The 19064-nt window shown below is 45.1% G+C and overlaps 1 protein-coding gene across 4 annotated transcripts in view; it reads right to left on the minus strand.

The window, feature by feature from the left end:
• The window catches only part of LOC139368619 (signal peptide, CUB and EGF-like domain-containing protein 3), a 105189-nt gene that overhangs the window by 5007 nt on the left and 81118 nt on the right, over positions 1–19064 (minus strand). For 2 of the 4 annotated variants that reach the window (XM_071107707.1, XM_071107710.1), the window contains 11 exons: positions 13063–13179; positions 9892–10014; positions 6479–6592; positions 6252–6347; positions 4843–4995; positions 4421–4582; positions 4010–4213; positions 3549–3710; positions 3226–3393; positions 2793–2954; positions 2293–2490 (listed from right to left, as the gene is read on the minus strand). In XM_071107707.1, coding sequence (XP_070963808.1) covers positions 2293–2490; positions 2793–2954; positions 3226–3393; positions 3549–3710; positions 4010–4213; positions 4421–4582; positions 4843–4995; positions 6252–6347; positions 6479–6592; positions 9892–10014; positions 13063–13179 — 1659 coding nt within the window. The remainder of the gene's footprint in view (positions 1–2292; positions 2491–2792; positions 2955–3225; positions 3394–3548; positions 3711–4009; positions 4214–4420; positions 4583–4842; positions 4996–6251; positions 6348–6478; positions 6593–9891; positions 10015–13062; positions 13180–19064) is intronic. The other 2 variants (XM_071107709.1, XM_071107711.1) reach the window with 1 other exon arrangement.

Raw genomic sequence — 19064 nt, forward strand, 5'->3', positions numbered from 1 at the left:
TACAAACAGTGCAGCTATTCCCTCCGCAAGGCTATCAAACAAGCTAAGCGTCAGTATAGAGACAAAGTAGAATCTCAATTCAACGGCTCAGACACAAGAGGTATGTGGCAGGGTCTACAGTCAATCAAGGACTACAAGAAGAAAACCAGCCCAGTCACGGACCAGGATGTCTTGCTCCCAGGCAGACTAAATAACTTTTTTGCCCGCTTTGAGGACAATACAGTGCCACTGACACGGCCTGCAACGAAAACATGCGGACTCTCCTTCACTGCAGCCGAGGTGAGTAAAACATTTAAACGTGTTAACCCTCGCAAGGCTGCAGGCCCAGACGGCATCCCCAGCCGCTCCCTCAGAGCATGCGCAGACCAGCTGGCAGGTGTGTTTACGGACATATTCAATCAATCCCTATACCAGTCTGCTGTTCCCACATGCTTCAAGAGGGCCACCATTGTTCCTGTTCCCAAGAAAGCTAAGGTAACTGAGATAAACGACTACCGCCCCGTAGCACTCACTTCCGTCATCATGAAGTGCTTTGAGAGACTAGTCAAGGACCATATCACCTCCACCCTACCTGACACCCTAGACCCACTACAATTTGCTTACCGCCCAAATAGGTCCACAGACGATGCAATCTCAACCACACTGCACACTGCCCTAACCCATCTGGACAAGAAGAATACCTATGTGAGAATGCTGTTCATCGACTACAGCTCGGCATTCAACACCATAGTACCCTCCAAGCTCGTCATCAAGCTCGAGACCCTGGGTCTCGACCCCGCCCTGTGCAACTGGGTACTGGACTTCCTGACGGGCCGCCCCCAGGTGGTGAGGGTAGGCAACAACATCTCCACCTCGCTGATCCTCAACACTGGGGCCCCACAAGGGTGCGTTCTGAGCCCTCTCCTGTACTCCCTGTTCACCCACGACTGCGTGGCCACGCACGCCTCCAACTCAATCATCAAGTTTGCGGACGACACAACAGTGGTATGCTTGATTACCAACAACGACGAGACGACCTACAGGGAGGAGGTGAGGGCCCTCGGAGTGTGGTGTCAGGAAAATAACCTCACACTCAACGTCAACAAAACTAAGGAGACGATTGTGGACTTCAGGAAACAGCAGAGGGAACACCCCCCTATCCACATCGATGGAACAGTAGTGGAGAGGGCAGTAAGTTTTAAGTTCCTCGGCATACACATCACAGACAAACTGAATTGGTCCACTCACACAGACAGCATCGTGAAGATGGCGCAGCAGCGCCTCTTCAACCTCAGGAGGCTGAAGAAATTCGGCTTGTCACCAAAAGCACTCACAAACTTCTACAGATGCACAATCGAGAGCATCCTGTCGGGCTGTATCACCGCCTGGTACGGCAACTGCTCCGCCCACAACCTTAAGGCTCTCCAGAGGGTAGTGAGGTCTGCACAACGCATCACCGGGGGCAAACTACCTGCCCTCCAGGACACCTACACCACCCGATGTTACAGAAAGGCCATAAAGATCATCAAGGACAACAACCACCCGAGCCACTGCCTGTTCACCCCACTATCATCCAGAAGGCGAGGTCAGTACAGGTGCATCAAAGCTGGGACCGAGAGACTGAAAAACAGCTTCTATCTCAAGGCCATCAGACTGTGAAACAGCCATCACTAACATTGAGTGGCTGCTGCCAACACACTGACTCAACTCCAGCCACTTTAATAATGGGAATTGATGGGAAATGATGTAAAATATATCACTAGCCACTTTAAACAATGCTACCTAATATAATGTTTACATACCCTACATTATTCATCTCATATGCATACGTATATACTGTACTCTATATCATCTACTGCATCCTTATGTAATACATGTATCACTGGCCACTTTAACTATGCCACTTTGTTTACATACTCATCTCATATGTATATACTGTACTCGATACCATCTACTGTATCTTGCCTATGCTGCTCTGTACCATCACTCATCCATATATCTTTATGTACATATTCTTCATCCCCTTACACTGTGTATAAGACAGTAGTTTTGGAATTGTTAGTTAGATTACTTGTTGGTTATTACTGCATTGTCGGAACTAGAAGCACAAGCATTTCGCTACACTCGCATTAACATCTGCTAACCATGTGTATGTGACAAAAATACATTTGATTTGATTTGGATTGATATTATGGTTGTGGAACACCACACTGCTTAGAGAGGAGGCTGGTGTGGGGAGGAAGGCTCATAATAATGGCTGGATGAAATGGAATGGTATCAAACACATGAGCTGGGATATATGAGAGTTCTCACAGTTCTTCCTCATAACCAGTACGTCTCCACACTCGTCCTCTGAGGGCAGGAAGATCTCAGGCACCACGATGAGGATCTTGCGCTTGCTGGGCGGGTTGATGTTCCAGATGCATTCCACGTTAGCTGGGTAGTTCCCGGGGTAGTTGGGAGACTCAATGTAACCTGTAAACTCGCCCATCTCTCCTCCGCATTCTCGGTCTAAAATACACATACATACACGCACAAGAATACACATTATTAGTGAGTCCATCTGAAGCTTTGGAAAGAGAGACAATATCTAAAAATAAAAAAAATAAAAAAGATGTTCATTTGGCTGGATAAATTTTAAAAAATTCAATTAGTCATGTGGGGATTTTGGATACAATTGGATAATTTATGCATCCTGTATTTTGAATTTGATATTCTGAGAAATGGCCTTTTGAAAGTCCAAAAGTAAAATATTTTCCCTTTGAAAATGCTTCCTATATACAGATAGCAGGTTTATACAATCAGGCCCTTACTCTTGCACTGAGAGACACTGGTGGCCCCATCAAAGTCTGTAGTGGTGTTGCCAGGACAGGTAATGCAGTAGTTCTGTCTGAACTCTGTCTGGTAGCTGCCCAGAGGGCAACGAATACAGCGGTGTACCGTAGTGTTGTAGTAGTGGCCAGGGGAGCACTGAACTGCAGAAAGGAGAGGGATGACACATACACACATTTACAAACCAGATCTGAGATGAAATATTGAACTGATCGCACAGATGTGTGGATCTCTCTTTTCGTGATGTGTGTTTTGTCCTACATTTTTTATTTGAATCCCGCGTCCCCACAGAAGGCCTTTTGCCTCTTGGTATGTCATCATAGTACATAAAACTTTGTCCTTAATTGACTTGCCTCGTTAAAGGTTAAATAAAATAGAAATAATATGATGTAACTGGTTGGATAAACCACTGACCTTTAACCTCACAGTCATGGAAGGAGCTGGCCCCCTCCCGCTTGGTGCTCAGCCCCCCTCCGCAGGGGAAGCACAGGGTCCGTCCCAGGTCTGGCTGATAGGAGCCATACGGGCATGGCTGGCATGGCTTAAACCCATCACTGGAATAGTACCCAGTGGGGCACTGACCTTGATGTAGACAACAGTGACAATAGACACTTTCAGACAGCTAGAGATGTACAGTACACTGTGCTACACTCCCCCATAGGCTATTGCACAACGTTTGCTCATGCAGACATACGAATGGAGATTAGTGCGCTCTGCCATCAGGGGTGTGTATGTACCTGCGCAGGAGGAGATGTTGCGTGCCCCGGCAGGTCCATGCCCGTCACTTCCAGGGCACAGGTCACAGGCCAGCTGCCCCTCCCTCTCCTGGAAGGTGCCAGGTGGGCACTGGACGCAGCGCTCCTGTTCCCCGTGGTAGTATGATCCCGGCAAACATCTGACTGAGAGAATAGCCATAGGGGCTCTGGTGAGAGAGCTATACAATCCAGTACACACACTGACACCAAAAACTCTTCTTAGCTCCAAACTAACTAGCACAACACATCTCTGGAGATGATTGTGTATTCAGTATATAAGACTTTAAAACTACATAAATACATAAGATGTAAGTTGATGGTTTGTGTCATGACATTGCCTTGACTGTTTATAACATCTGTTATATTAGCATTATAACAGTTTCAGGCAGAGTCTATTGGTGGTAACTAGTGACAGAGAAAGATGGCTGCATTACTGGTCTTACCACAGTGTCCGCTATCCTTCTCACGGCCTGGTCCACAGTTCTCATGGCTTGTGGCGACCTGGGGCAGCTTCTGGGCCACCTCGTACTCCAGCCCAGCCACGCGGATCAGGAAACGGTCCTGGTTGATCGACTTCTTCAGGGCCTTGATATACGTCTTCACCTGCTTCTCCATGCGCTGGCGCAGGCAACTCAGGTTACAGCTCCCTATTTGGGAGAAGGGGCAGTACAGGGAAATATTAAATGTAACTGTGCGACCTGATCAATCAATTCAAATGTATTTATCATGCCTTTTTGGCATCAAGTGCCTAATCTGGCCCAGACCCACAAAGAGCAAGCCGCAGCATGGTGGCAAGTAGGTATATCAAAGAGGACATCTTGTAAATCCCAGTAATTGTGTCCAGACTGACTGACCTGTGGTGTCCCCTGGCTTGACTTCTGCCTCCAACTCAAGGGTGATGCGTGTCACTTCCTTATTGGTGGGGTTGCGGGCACGGCGCCCTTTGGACTTCTTGGTGGAGTCACATTTGAGGTTGACAAACGTCACCAGGCAGTTATTGCAGGGCTGTCCACCTCCTAGAGGCATAAACAGTACCTTGTGTCAGGAATGTTTAGGTCTTTCATGGGTTAGTTAGGGGAGGCAGCACTGGTTTGGGAACAACAGCAAATTAGACAGATTATTGGCTTCAAGATACAATCACAAGACACAAGACACAATCACAGTGACAATCACATAACAGCCCACAAACCCCCAAATGTGCTGCTTGATATGCACATACTGAATATGAGACATACAGAGAAAAAGAATGCAGGTCTTTTTGTAAGGCCATCATTACCAAGGTCTGGCATGTAGGCCGGATGTGGCCCCTCACCTGGCCCCAGCGCTCGGCCCCTGTCCTCGGCCCGGCCCGTCAGCTTGGGGTGCAGGTGGCACTTGGCATCTTTGATCTTGAAAGAGGCAGTCTGCTTCACTGGAGGTGCGCCTGTCTCTATAGGTAAACAGAACAGTGTAGGTGGATGGGTGTAAAGAAGGATTCCACTAGAACAGAACCATTCAGTCCATGAAACAGTGGCAAAGATGGGAACAATATACAAATACATTCATGCTGACTACAACCCTAACCTTAACTCCAGATGTAACCCTATCCCTAACCTTAACTCCAGATGTAACCCTATCCCTAACCTTAACTCCAGATGTAACCCTATCCCTAACCTTAACTCCAGATGTAACCCTATCCCTAACCTTAATTCCAGATGTAACCCTATCCCTAACCTTAACTCCAGATGTAACCCTATCCCTAACCTTAACTCCAGATGTAACCCTATCCCTAACCTTAACTCCAGATGTAACCCTATCCCTAACCTTAACTCCAGATGTAACCCTATCCCTAACCTTAACTCCAGATGTAACCCTATCCCTAACCTTAACTCCAGATGTAACCCTATCCCTAACCTTAACTCCAGATGTAACCCTATCCCTAACCTTAACTCCAGATGTAACCCTATCCCTAACCTTAACTCCAGATGTAACCCTATCCCTAACCTTAACTCCAGATGTAACCCTATCCCTAACTCCAGATGTAACCCTATCCCTAACCTTAACTCCAGATGTAACCCTATCCCTAACTCCAGATGTAACCCTATTCCTAACTCCAGATGTAACCCTATCCCTAACTCCAGATGTAACCCTAACCTTAACTCCAGATGTAACCCTATCCCTAACTCCAGATGTAACCCTATCCCTAACTCCAGATGTAACCCTATCCCTCACTCCAGATGTAACCCTATCCCTAACTCCAGATGTAACCCTAATCCTAACTCCAGATGTAACCCTATCCCTAACTCCAGATGTAACCCTATCCCTAACTCCAGATGTAACCCTAATCCTAACTCCAGATGTAACCCTAATCCTAACTCCAGATATAACCCTATCCCTAACTCCAGATGTAACCCTAATCCTAACTCCAGATATAACCCTATCCCTAACTCGAGATGTAACCCTATCCCTAACTCCAGATGTAACCCTATCCCTAACTCCAGATGTAACCCTATCCCTAACTCCAGATGTAACCCTAATCCTAACTCCAGATGTAACACTAACCCTAACTGCAGATATAACACTATCCCTAACTCCAGATATAACCCTAACCCTAACTCCAGATGTAACCCTATCCCTAACCCTAGTTCCAGCCACAACCTTCTACCAAAGTCCTAAGAATGAATCTGAATCTGTGGGACACTGTACCTATGCAGCTCTGACTGCTGCTTGTGTTCAGTCTGGCTGGGGTTTTGCCTCGAAGGATGGGGATGCCACAGCTCATTGTATAGCTGCTGTCAGATTCTGCAAAGGATGAAACATATTGTTACAGCTTCAGTCAGAAGTCATTCAAATCAATAATACCATATCACGTTAAGAGAATAAGAGCTGCAGCAATGTGAATGGACTTGGTTATTGTATGTGGATGTCACTACCTGCCAGATAGTGAGCCTTGGAGGCACAGGTGAGGGAGCAGCTCTCTTTCTTTCCCGTTTTACTGCAGGTCAGAGTGGTCTTGGGAGCTAGGCCAGGCAGACATTTCACCAGCTCTGGATGAACATAAAAACAACATCACACAATCATACACTACTCTTTAAAGGTGCAATATGCAGAAATTGCTCAGCCATTTCTTGGTTGCTAAAATTATAATAGTTTGCTTAATTTCAGTTTATGTGACAAAACAAGCATAGTGCAGAGAATCAGTGTACCATCTAAACCGCTGTGAAATATATTTTCAATAACCAAAAATATTGTATTTTCAGCGGATTGAAGCTGGTGTACCAAACCAAAAGTAAAAGATGCAAAAACTAAATGTTAGAACAGGAATCATAGAAATAGCGTGCACAGAACAGATCTACTGCTTCTTAGACTTGCTTTCAATGAGAATGACAGATCTATAACTCATATTTCTATGTGAATAGAAAATGACACAATACAGCCTTAATTACAGGGATAGGGTTACATCTGGAGTTAGGGTTAGAGATAGGGTTACATCTGGAGTTAGGGAAAGGATTACATCTGGAGTTAGGGTTAGGGATAGGGTTATATCTGGAGTTAGGGTTACATCTGGAGTTAGGGTTACATATTTTTATTTTTTTATTTATTTTTTTATTTTATATATTTTTTTACCTTTATTTAACCAGGCAAGTCAGTTAAGAACAAATTCTTATTTTCAATGACGGCCTAGGAACAGTGGGTTAACTGCCTGTTCAGGGGCAGAACGACAGATTTGTACCTTGTCGGCTCGGGGGTTTGAACTTGCAACCTTCCGGTTACTAGTCCAACGCTCTAACCAATAAACGTCTCCCTATCCACCGGATGTGTACCAAACTCACTAAAAGTGGAAGTAATAAAGCCTCCCTTGAAAAAGCCAAACCTTGACCCAGAAAATATAAAAAACTATCGGCCTATATCGAATCTCCCATTCCTCTCAAATTTTTTTGAAAAAGCTGTTGCACAGCAACTCACTGCCTTCCTGAAGACAAACAATGTAGTATACGAAACGCTTCAATCTGGTTTTAGACCCCATCATAGCACTGAGACTGCACTTGTGAAGGTGGTAAATTACCTTTTAATGGCGTCAGACCAAGGCTCTGCATCTGTCCTCGTGCTCCTAGACCTTAGTGCTGCTTTTGATACCATCGATCACCACATTCTTTTGGAGAGATTGGAAACCAAATTGGTCTACACAGACAAGTTCAGGCCTGGCTTAGATCTTATCTGTCGGAAAGATATCAGTTTGTCTCTGTGGATGGTTTGTCCTCTGACAAATCAACTGTAAATGTTGGTGTTCCTCAAGGTTCCATTTTAGGACCACTATTGTTTTCACTATATATTTTACCTCTTGGTCACAATATTCACTTTTACTGCATTTCCAGATGATACACATCTGTACATTTCGATGAAACATGGTAAAGCCCCCAAATTGCCATCCCTGGAAGCCTGTGTTTCAGACATAAGGAAGTGGATGGCGGCAAATGTTTTACTTTTAAACTCGGACAAAACAGAGATGCTAGTTCTAAGTCCCAAGAAACAAAGAGATCTTCTGTCGGATCGAACAATTAATCTTGATGGTTATACAGTAATCTCAAATAAAACTGTGAAGGACCTCAGCGTTACTCTGGACCCTGGTCTCTCTTTTGACGAACATACCAAGACTGTTTCAAGAACAGCTTTTTTCCATTCACGTAACATTACAAAAATCAGAAACTTTCTGTCCAAAAATGATAAAGAAAAATCTATTCATGCATTTGTCGCTTCTAGATTAGACTACTGCAATGCTCTACTTTCCGGCTACCCGGATAATGCACTAAATAAACTTCAGTTAGTGCTAAACACGGAAGTTAGAATCTTGACTAGAGACAAAATATGTGATGATATTACTCCAGTGCTAGCCTCTCTACACTGGCTTCCTGTTAAGGCAAGGGCTGATTTCAAGGTTCAACTGCTACCCTACAAAGCATTATATGGGCTTGCTCCTACCTATCTTTCCAATTTGGTCCTGCCATATATTTGTTTTTATTTAACCTTTATTGAACTAGGCAAGTCAGTTAAGAACAAATTCTTATTTACAATGACTGCCTTGTTCAGGGGCAGTACGACAGATTTTTACCTTGTCAGCTTGAGGATTTGATCCAGCAATCTTTCGGGTTTCTGGCCTAACGCTCTAACCACTAGGCTATGGTCACAAGATGCAGGACTCCATATTGTCCCTAGAATTTCTAAGCAAACAGCTGGAGGCAGGGCTTTCTCCTATAGAGCTCCATTCTTATGGAATGGTCTGCCTATCCATGTGAGAGAAGCAGACTTGGTCTCAAAACCTTTAAGTCTTTATTGAAGACTCATCTCTTCAGTAGGTCCTATGATTGAGTGTAGTCTGGCCCAGGGTTGTGAAGATGAATGGAAAGGCACTGGAGCAATGAACCACCCTTGCTGTCTCTGCCTGGCCGGTTCCCCTCTCTCCACTGGGATTCTCTGCCTCTAACCCTATTACGGGGGCAGAGTCACTGGCTTACTGGTGCTCTTTCATGCCGTCCCTAGGAACGGTGCGTCACTTGAGTGGGCTGAGTCACTAACTTGATCTTCCTGTCCGGTTTGGCGCCCCCTTCGGGTTCATGCCGTGGGGAGATCTTCGTGGGCAATACCTCAACCTTTTGGCTGTAAGTTGGTGGTTGAAGATATCCCTCTAGTGGTGTGGGGGCTGTGCATTGGCAAAGTGGGTGGACTACCTGGCCTGATGACTCCTTGCGGTCCCCAGTCCACCTGGTCATGCTGCTGCTCCAGTTTCAACTGTTCTGCTTGCGGCTATGGAACCCTGACCTGTTCAACAGACGTGCTACCTTGTCCCGGACCTGCTGTTTTCGACTCACTCTCTCTACCACACCTGCTGTCTCTAACTCTGAATGATCGGCTATGAAAAGACAACTGACATTTACTCCTGAGGTGCTGACCTGTTGCACCCTCTACAACCACTTTGATTATTATTATTTGACCCTGATGGTCATCTATGAACATTTGAACATCTTGGCCATGTTCTGTTATGATCTCCATCCGGCACAGCAAGAAGAGGACTGGCCACCCCTCAGAACTTGGTTCCTCTTTAGGTTTCTTCCTAGGGTCCTGGCTTTCTAGGGAGTTTTTCCTAGCCACCGTGCTTCTACGTCTGCATTGTTTGCTGTTTGGGGTTTTAGGCTGGGTTTCTGTATAGCACTTTGTGACATCGGCTGATGTAAAAAGGGCTTCATAAATACATTTGATTGATTGATTGACCATCCTTTCCATTACTTGGAACCAAATCACAATGTATGTTTCAATCTTCTGACCACTGGGTGGCAGTGTTGTTACATACCAATGCAGTCCTTCTTGTTCCAGTGAAGCTTGTATCCAGGTGGACAGGTACACTCGTAGCTGCCCTGAGTGTTTACACAGCCATATTTACAGCCACCGCGGTTTATACTGCACTCATCAATATCTGCAAAGGGAAGAAGACAGTTATGACCATGTATGTCTAGACACAGAGTCTAACACACTCATTTACATTTTAGCAGACACTTATCCAGAGCGACTTGGGTTAAGTGCCTTGCTCAAGGGCACAAAGACATATTTTTTACCTAGTCAGCTCAGGGATTCAAACCATCGACCTTTCAGTTACTGACACAATACTCTTAAATGCTAGGCTACCTGCTGCCCCACACTCATATGAGTGGAAATCCAAAAAACACCAAACACATAGACATATGCACACTCACTCACTCACTCACTCACTCACTCACTCAGTAAACTTGGTTGCAAGAGAAGAAATAACATCAATATAACTGAGCTATCATGATAGATGAGAGAATAATTGAAAGAAACAAAGGAGAATGTGTTCTGACAGCTGCAAATGAACAGAGTTTCTGTGAAGTCAATTCTACTGTCGGTGATCACTCACTACAGAAGATGAATGTGTGTTTTGGTAAACCAGGCTGAATGCTCATTTGAAGTCTAATCCAGGGCATATGATATCACTGCTATGCATGTCCCCTTAGTCGAAACTTCAACTTCTCTTCCCCCAAAGCTCACTCTCGTTGGGAAGAAGAACATTTGGAGGGACTTTGCAGAGCCAGATAGGAGTAAATTATAATCACTTTTTAACACACAGAAACCAAAACCACTCAAACCATACAGGAACCAGATGGAGGTTGCCTAGGAACCCAGACAGAAAATGACTTTATTAGTGTGATGAGGGGGACAAGGCAAGGCAGTGTGGCTCGGGGCTGAGTGCTCAGCCAGGCTAAGTGACAGGGACACCAGCAGAGGAACACAGATAATGACAGTGATTGATGATGTGGCCTGCAGATAGAAAATGTTCCTCCCTGTTCTGTACGGCGTGAATAACAGCCTGCGAGCCTCCAGTGCTCTGTCCCGCCATGGAGATGATGACTTCATCAAGAGTGTTTGGCTGGTGTTGAGTTGCCAGCTCCGCTCAATGCAAAGGAGATGCATCCGTCTGTCTAACAACTTGTCTGAAGTCTAACCTTCATGTTGAAGAACGCCATTTAAATAATAGAGAGCGGGAGATGGAGAGAGAATCACTTCTCTATGCCAAGCAAAGTTGATTTTTTCCTCTTATTCTTCTCAAGCTTGAAATGTGAATAGACTTTTGAGTATGCTTTTATCAAGCCATCTCTAGAGCTGGCTCTGTCTGTTTCTGTTTCGGCATCCTCAGAGGAAATCAACTCATGTATCCCAGAGGCCAATGTAGGACGGGAACATAAGGGGGGAGAGTCAAAGAGAGAAGTAAAAGACTTTCAGATTGGCATGCATGCTGACAATTGTATGTGGCTGCTATCATCCGCTGGTGTCGAAGGCATTACTCCAATTCCAGGGGGGACAAAAAGAAATATGAAAATAAGCTAGCTCAGCCGGCGGCTCTTGCTTTCTTCAATAGACATCAATACCTATCATCTCCCCGACACGCATTCTTCTGCCCCAAACTCCGGTGAGACTGAGAGGCTATAGAATAGGCTAATCACAGTTTGACTGTGAAGGTCAACAGTAGACAGACAGCACCACGTCTGTAGAGCATAGATCTAGGGCTCTACAGCATTGATCTAGGGCTGTTAGCTATAACGGGGTACCTTGTCTCAAAGATAGGTTCTTTGGGACCTTTCTTGTCTTCATTAGTCTACTCAATGCTTATCACGTGATTGTAACCGAGTCAAATAGAACATGTATATATATATACATTGTATCTTAGTGATCAAATATCAACCTGGTTTTATGTAAACAACATATTGATTCATTCAGATGGATTTATCATGTACCAGACAGTAACATCTATCAACTCTATAGCTAGCGTGCCACCTCATATCACACCTCTCACTTTAACGCCCCAGTGTAATTCTAACATTATGTTTTCCTAATGGCTTGGAGGAGAACGTCTCAGTCGGGGAAGTCTCTCTCAGCCAGTGATGACAGGCCTCCACACTTTCCTTGACAGCAGGTCACTGACCTTATAGGGGTTGTTTGGGGTGAGTCCATTGTTAAATTAAGCACTGAGCAGCAGTCTCTGGAGTGTTTGGGAGCTATGTTTCAACTGATAAGCTACAGTGGGGAATAACACAACCCTGGTCACTGCTGTAGAAGAGGAGGTGCAGGGCAAGCAACATAAATCTCAGGGTTATCAAACAGTTCTAATGTGAGAGAAGATGGAGGGAAGAGTCATTCATCATTAGGAGGACTCTACAATGGCACACAGATTCACACACAGCTCTTATGCCAGGCAATTTTCCTGCCCTCTCCATCCCTCTCACTCACACATATTACCACATTCCATGTCCTGGAAATATGCTATCATTACATTCCTGCCTTGGTAGACTTGTCAAAACGAACAAGAATGGAGAAGAAATAATTGCAACGTGTTTTGTGTGTGTATATAGGCTTTCTCTCTCTCTCTCTCTCTCTCTCTCTCTCTCTCTCTCTCTCCCTCTCTATTTCTACACCTCCTCTGAGAGGCCCTCAGGCTCTGGAGACAGCAGCAGATTCAGAGTTGTGATACACAGACCATGAAAGGGCCGCTGAAACAGCCTGATGCGCTCAAACGGGTCCCCCTCTCTCTCTGCCCTGCAGATCTGGCACACGAGACGGCCTACCTTTATTTCTACCACACTGGAATAGATCAACAACTTCACCACAGCTTCATGCACATACCTCTTATAATAATTGTTTGTTTTAGTGCAACAGGTGGAGTCATGTGTGCTACTGTGTACTACTCATGTCACAAAAATCCAGTCTTCCTTCACCTCGGGATTGCTAGCATTAGACTCGACTGGTCTGGTAAGCAATATGAACTAGGGAGCCATACAAACAGGCTATAAAAAAAACAAGTTGCTATAGAAGCTAGCTGCAGTAATGATAATGAAGATTCAAGTTATTATGGATAACTTAGCAGGCAGGTGTGGTTTCTAGAGAAAGTGAGGTGGACTGTGTGAGTAATGGTGTACAGACACGTTGAGAGGGGGAATAAGTATCACCTCACCTCCACAATGTGCCAGACCGTAGAGAACATAGCCTTTATGACAGAAGCACTGGAAGCTGCCGGGGGAGTTGACGCAGGAATGGTCACAGGTCCGGTCAAAAGAACACTCGTCAATGTCTGGGAAGAGGGGAATATACAGAGAGAAGTTCACATTATTCACTTACACAACTTCTCAAAACTCATTTGAGATTTTATAATAGAAAAAAAATATATATATATATATATATATATATGACGACTTGGATTAGAAATAAATTGCAATGGGACACAGCAAAATAAATAAATAATGTTTTTTAAATTGAATACCATTTTGTTTGGTATGAGACATTGGTTGCCAGTCTGAGCAGTAGCAAGACTGTTTCACCTACTGATAACAGGAGCTTTGGGCCATTTTTCAATTCCAAAGTTACCTGTCAATCATTTCACTATACCACTGTTTCTTCCACTAAAAAATAACCATTTAATGAAACTCACTATCTCAAATGTCTTATTATTGTGTTCTGAAGCCAAGTGGAAATCATTTGTCTGAGAAGCAGTTCTGCTTATCTAGGAATGTGCTGTAACGTGAGACCAGAGGCGGGTCATGATTCTGTCTGTCTAAAGAATCTCTCCAGTCATCTTCCCTGACCCTGACCCCTGCCCCCCAGGCCCACCACCTTGCACTGGGTGCACGAGAATAACTTTCTGTCTGTTGTTACTTCCTCTTATCCTTATTCCCTGCTGGACTTTATCAGATAATTGGAACACCACTGGCCTCTCATACATGTACCTCTGATATCACTCTCCATGCCTGTGAATAAAAATGGAGCCCTGGCTGAGACCATTAAAATAATAAGGTGGAGGACATTTGGGTTCGGTAGCCTACTATCCAATGTTTAAATGTCAGCAATTACATATGTCAAGTCCAGACAGCGTCTACAGAGAAGAGAGCTGGGAACTGGAGAGAACGGGGCCTAGCTACAGCTTTACTGGAAATTTAATTGGCTAAATTGAAAAGGATAGAAAATGTAGGGAGGTTCCCAGGCATTTCATAGTCTATATTCTCCCCATCCTGAACTTTGTCTTACCTGGCTCTAAGGCACTGTCAGCCCAACATCAAAAAGATGATAATGGTTTGATAGTATACATTACATGGCAATTATAGGAATACTGCTAAAGCTAAAAAATACTGGGTTACCAAGAACAAGAAGGAAGATCTTAACTTTGTCAGCTGCAATATAGGGAGTTTTCTTTCTCCTTTTACCTTCTAGCACAGTGGACATCCCCAAATGTTCATACTTGAGGCGTAATCCCTTATACCATTGAACTCTGTCCAGCCTTGAGAGAGAAGTTACTAGTCTAGGGATGCGTCACAAATGGCACACTATTTCCTATTTATTGCAGTACTTTTACCCGGGCCCATAGGGCACCATTATATGGGGAATAGGGTGCTGTTTGAGACACAGCCAAGGAGTTTTGGCAAGCCTCTTGTGAGAATACCTCCAGCCAAAGACGTGGGATTGGGTTGAGATTAAACAACTATTAAGTGATCAGCTTTCAAAAGAGTAGACAGGGTGTCTTCGGTGCTTCAGGAGGAACACCGGGTGATGTTGAAAGTTTCTAAAACCCCTAAAAGGCAACTTGGCATAAATAGTAGATATTCATCCACCTAAAGAAGTGGAAGTGATCCCCACTATTTTGTGAACTCTTTCCCAATAACTTGAATGGAATCTTATAGTGTTATTGTTTAACACTGAGAAATGAGAGATGCTGAGCGGTTCGTTTTATGTATTACCACATTGGTTTATTATTTTGGGGCTAAAAAAAGCTAACTTTTACTGAGCTCACAATTCCAAAGTCAAAAATAGAAATTAACTAGAATCATTTGTTTTATTTGAAGGCACTCTTCTGGGATATTGGGATGCAAGCCACCATCTCAGGACTGGTGTTGACTGGGGACATGCTTTGCTGCTGGGACACATTCTATTCATCTCTGATCAATAGGATTCAATGGGAAGAAGCAACCTGCAGCGTATTGTACTACACTGTACAAAGCAAGGGATGGGCTTGGATGTGTCAGGATGCCTGGGACTACGGTCGTTGTTTACCAGCAGGTACAGTGAGGTATGCGGGGGTTGGCAGGGCTAGAGGCCCATGTACGTGCAAGGGGACACGGGACCAGAGATGAGGGACACACTGAAAGAACAGTGGCTGCTGTTTTTGAATAGAATACAAACAGAAACACCCTCGTCTTGCCCTTCAATCTGAACAATCTTACATTTCTGTAAGTGTGTTATTTATGGGGTGCCAGGCATATCGCCCCTACAGTGTCAGATTGAAAGAGAATGATGAAAATAAAAAAATCTAAGGCCACAGGTTTCTTTCGACAATCCTCCTCCGTCGCAGACCCACAGTGTCCCAGACTGGCCTACGACTCACCTCATCACCTCATCTCTTCCCCCCTCAGTTACACAAAATAACAATCCTTCAGAACAAATAAATATTACAACAATAGAACAGTGAAACAATGCCTGGCCGAGGCTGTTTACACAGAGTAGATAAGGCCTTTATCAGTGATGCTCCTTCTGAGGGAGACCTAGTAGGATCTGATAAGGGCACTCCCACCATGCCCTCATTGGGATCAGCAGGCAATGGGGGAGGACAGGGGGCAGGAAGGGGTAAGGAATGCCTCCAGGCCCTGGACCTGGCCGGGCCAGACATGTCACGTCTTGATTGATGGACCACGCGTGGTCCTCTGTCATCTGGGAAACACTGACAGTTCAAACCAAGATAAAAGGTTGTGAAGTTCAGTTTATATATCCCAACACTGTACTATGCACTTTCTGTACTGTAGTAGTTTTTACAGAATGTTACAGCACAGCCACATCTCTGATAAGGCAGGACTTCTTTTGATTGAGTTTCTAGCTCTTTTACTCACTCATGACACTGGCTTTAAGTGGGTAGATGAGTGTTATTTGGCTTCATGCTCACCACATTTCCTTCTTCCTTTTTGCACCCCAAACTTCCCAATAACAATGGCCAGCCAGGCCAGATCTCAGCTAGCTGGGATATAGCCCCTGCTCCAGTCACCCAGCGGGGCCTGAGAAAGTGCTGGCCACACACCGCTTAACTAAGAATGAGTATATTGCTGTTGATCTTAGGACATTGTCAACTCAAAAAAAGATATGCATGAAAAACACAGCTAAGAAAAAATGTCCAAGCAGTATATTCAGCCATAAGCCTGTTCAGCTGTGATACTCTGTTGCGCTTGTGGTGGTGTGATGTTTTGTCTGCTATCTGTCTGCTGCATATAAGATGTCACAGTTATTGAGCAAAAGCCAAGTGGCTGGTGTTGGGCTGAAAACCCTGAGTACCTGTCATGGAAATACTGTACGGTCATGTGGGACTACCTAAACATGATATCTTGAAGGTCAAAACATCTAATAAAAAAATAGGAGGGGGAGGGGAGGAATCACAAGCACTAAAAAGCCAGTAGTCAACTAGAATCACACTATAGACCTGCTGAATCCTATGGCTCCCTTTCATGGCCCAGTCAGTCAGTCAGTCAGTCAGTCTGCCACCTACATGTACATGCCACCTACATGTGGTATAGTGTGGTGTGGTGTAGTGTAGTGCGGTGTAGTGTAGTGTGGTGTGGTGTGGTGTAGTGTAGTGTGGTGTAGTGTACTGTAGTGTACTGTAGTGTAGTGTAGGGTGGTGCAGTGTAGTGCAGAGTGGTGTGGGTGTGGTGTGGGTGTAGTGTGGTGTGGTGTGGGTGTAGTGTGGTGTGGTGTGGTGTGGTGTAGTGTGGTGTGGTATAGTGTGGTGTGGTGTAGTGTAGTGGGGTGTAGTGTGGTGTGGTGTACTGTAGTGGGGTGGGGTGTAGTGTGGTGCGGTGTAGTATAGTATAGTGGGGTGTAGTGTGGTGTGGTGTGGGTGTAGTGTGGTGTAGTGTAGTGTAGGGTGGTGCAGTGTAGTGTGGTGTGGTGTAGTGTGGGTGCAGTATGGTGTAGTATAGTGTGGTGTGGTGTAGTGTAGTATAGTGTAGTTTTGGTGTGGTGTGTGGCAGTGTAGTGTGGTGTGGTGTAGGGTAGTGTACTGTACTGTAGTGTGGTGTACTGTGGTGTGGTGTAGTGTAGGGTGGTGTGGGTGCAGTATGGTGTAGTATAGTGTGGTGTGGTGTAGTGTGGTATGGTGTAGTATAGTGTAGTTTTGGTGTGGTGTGGGGCAGTGTAGTGTGGTGTGGTGTAGGGTAGTGTACTGTAGTGAAGTGTGGTGTGGTGTGGTGTGGTGTGGTGTAGTGTGGTGTGGTGTAGTGTAGTGTAGTGTAGTGTAGTGTAGTGTAGGGTGGTGTGGTGTAGTGTAGGTAACTGTAGTGTAGTGTGGTGTAGTGTACTGTGGTGTGGTGTGGTGTGGGTGTAGTGTGGTGTGGTATAGAGTGGTGTAGGGTGGTGTGGTGTGGGTGTAGTGTGGTATAGTGTGGTGTAGGGTGGTGTGGTGTGGTGTAGCGTTGTGTGGTGTAGTGTGGTGCAGTGTAGTGTGGTGTGGTGTAGTGTGGGTGTAGTATGGTGTAGTATAGTGTGGTGTGGGGTGGTGTGGTGTGGGTGTAGTGTAGTGTAGTGTAGGGTGGTGTGGTGTGGTGTGGTGTAGCGTTGTGTGGTGTAGTGTGGTGCAGTGTAGTGTGGTGTGGTGTAGTGTGGGTGTAGTATGGTGTAGTATAGTGTGGTGTGGTGTAGTGTGGTGTAGTGTATTGTGGTGTGGTGTAGTGTAGTATAGTATTGTGTGGTGTTGTGTGGTGTAGTATAGTGTAGTTTAGTGTGGTGTGGTGTGGTGTAGGGTAGCGTGGTGTAGTGTGGTGTGGTGTAGTGTAGTGTAGCGTACTGTGGTGTAGTGTGGTGTGGTGTTGTGTTGTGTAGTGTAGTGTTGTGCAGTGTAGTGTGGTGTGGTGTGTTGATGTGTAGTGTGGTGTGGTGTGGTGTAGTGTAGTGTGGGGTGGTGTGGTGGTGGTGTGGTGTAGTGTAGTGTAGGGTGCTGTGGGTGTAGTGTAGTGTAGTGTAGTGTAGTGTGGTGTGGTGTAGTGTTGTGTGGTGTATTGTAGTGTAGTGTAGTGTAGTGTGGTGTGGTGCGGTGTGGTGTAGTGTGGGTGTAGTATGGTGTAGTGTAGTGTGGTGTGGTGTGGTAGTGTGGTGTGGCTTAGTGTAGTGTATGTAGTGTGGTGTGGTGTGGTTTGGTGTAGTGTAGTGTGGTGTGGTGTAGTGTGGTGTTGTGTAGTGTAGTGTGGTGTGGTGTGGTGTAGTGTAGTGTAGTGTGGTGGGGTGTGGTGCAGCCTAGCACAGGGGTGCCGCCGAGGATGTTGGCTTGACAACGCCTCACTCAACTGGAGGCCAGTTTTATCAACACCCTACTCTGCAGACAAAACAAACTGTTCCTAACAATCTCAACACTGTTCCTAAGTAGCCCCACTCACATTCAACACAACATCACCCTCCTCCTCTCAGCTTGGAATATTCCCAAGACCATGTGACTGAGTTGGTTGTTGGGAAGTGCCACAGGAACATTAAAGATGTGTTTTCAATTCTCCCTTGGGTCATATTGTTTGTGTTAAATGTGAGAGGCCTTGGCTAAAAGCATCTGCAAAATGACAGCATTATCTAGATAGATTCCAAATAAGGAGAGAAAGTGCTGACCCCCAAAGAGTCAGATTGATGTACCTTAACACGTTCTCAACTTCAATTACAGAAACAGTTGGTCTCTTTACAGTGAGTTGGACAGCATACACTTTAAATACCCATACTTGGCATAGATGTGCATGTTTAGGATGATGTGTTTCAATGTTGAGCCCAAGGCATGTCACTGATATGTACCAGCCCTGATCCTGATTGACCACATCAATACACTAATTTCCATAGTTCTTGCCTTGACTTCTCTTCCCAGCAGTGCCAGATGTTTGGGAGGGAGATGGTTTGCCCAAGTCAAGACCCAGAGGTTTTTTAGACTTAGAGCACTTATTCCACACCTGTAGT

This window comes from Oncorhynchus clarkii, chromosome 16, assembly GCF_045791955.1.
Source record: "Oncorhynchus clarkii lewisi isolate Uvic-CL-2024 chromosome 16, UVic_Ocla_1.0, whole genome shotgun sequence".
Classification (NCBI taxonomy): Eukaryota; Metazoa; Chordata; class Actinopteri; order Salmoniformes; family Salmonidae; genus Oncorhynchus; species Oncorhynchus clarkii.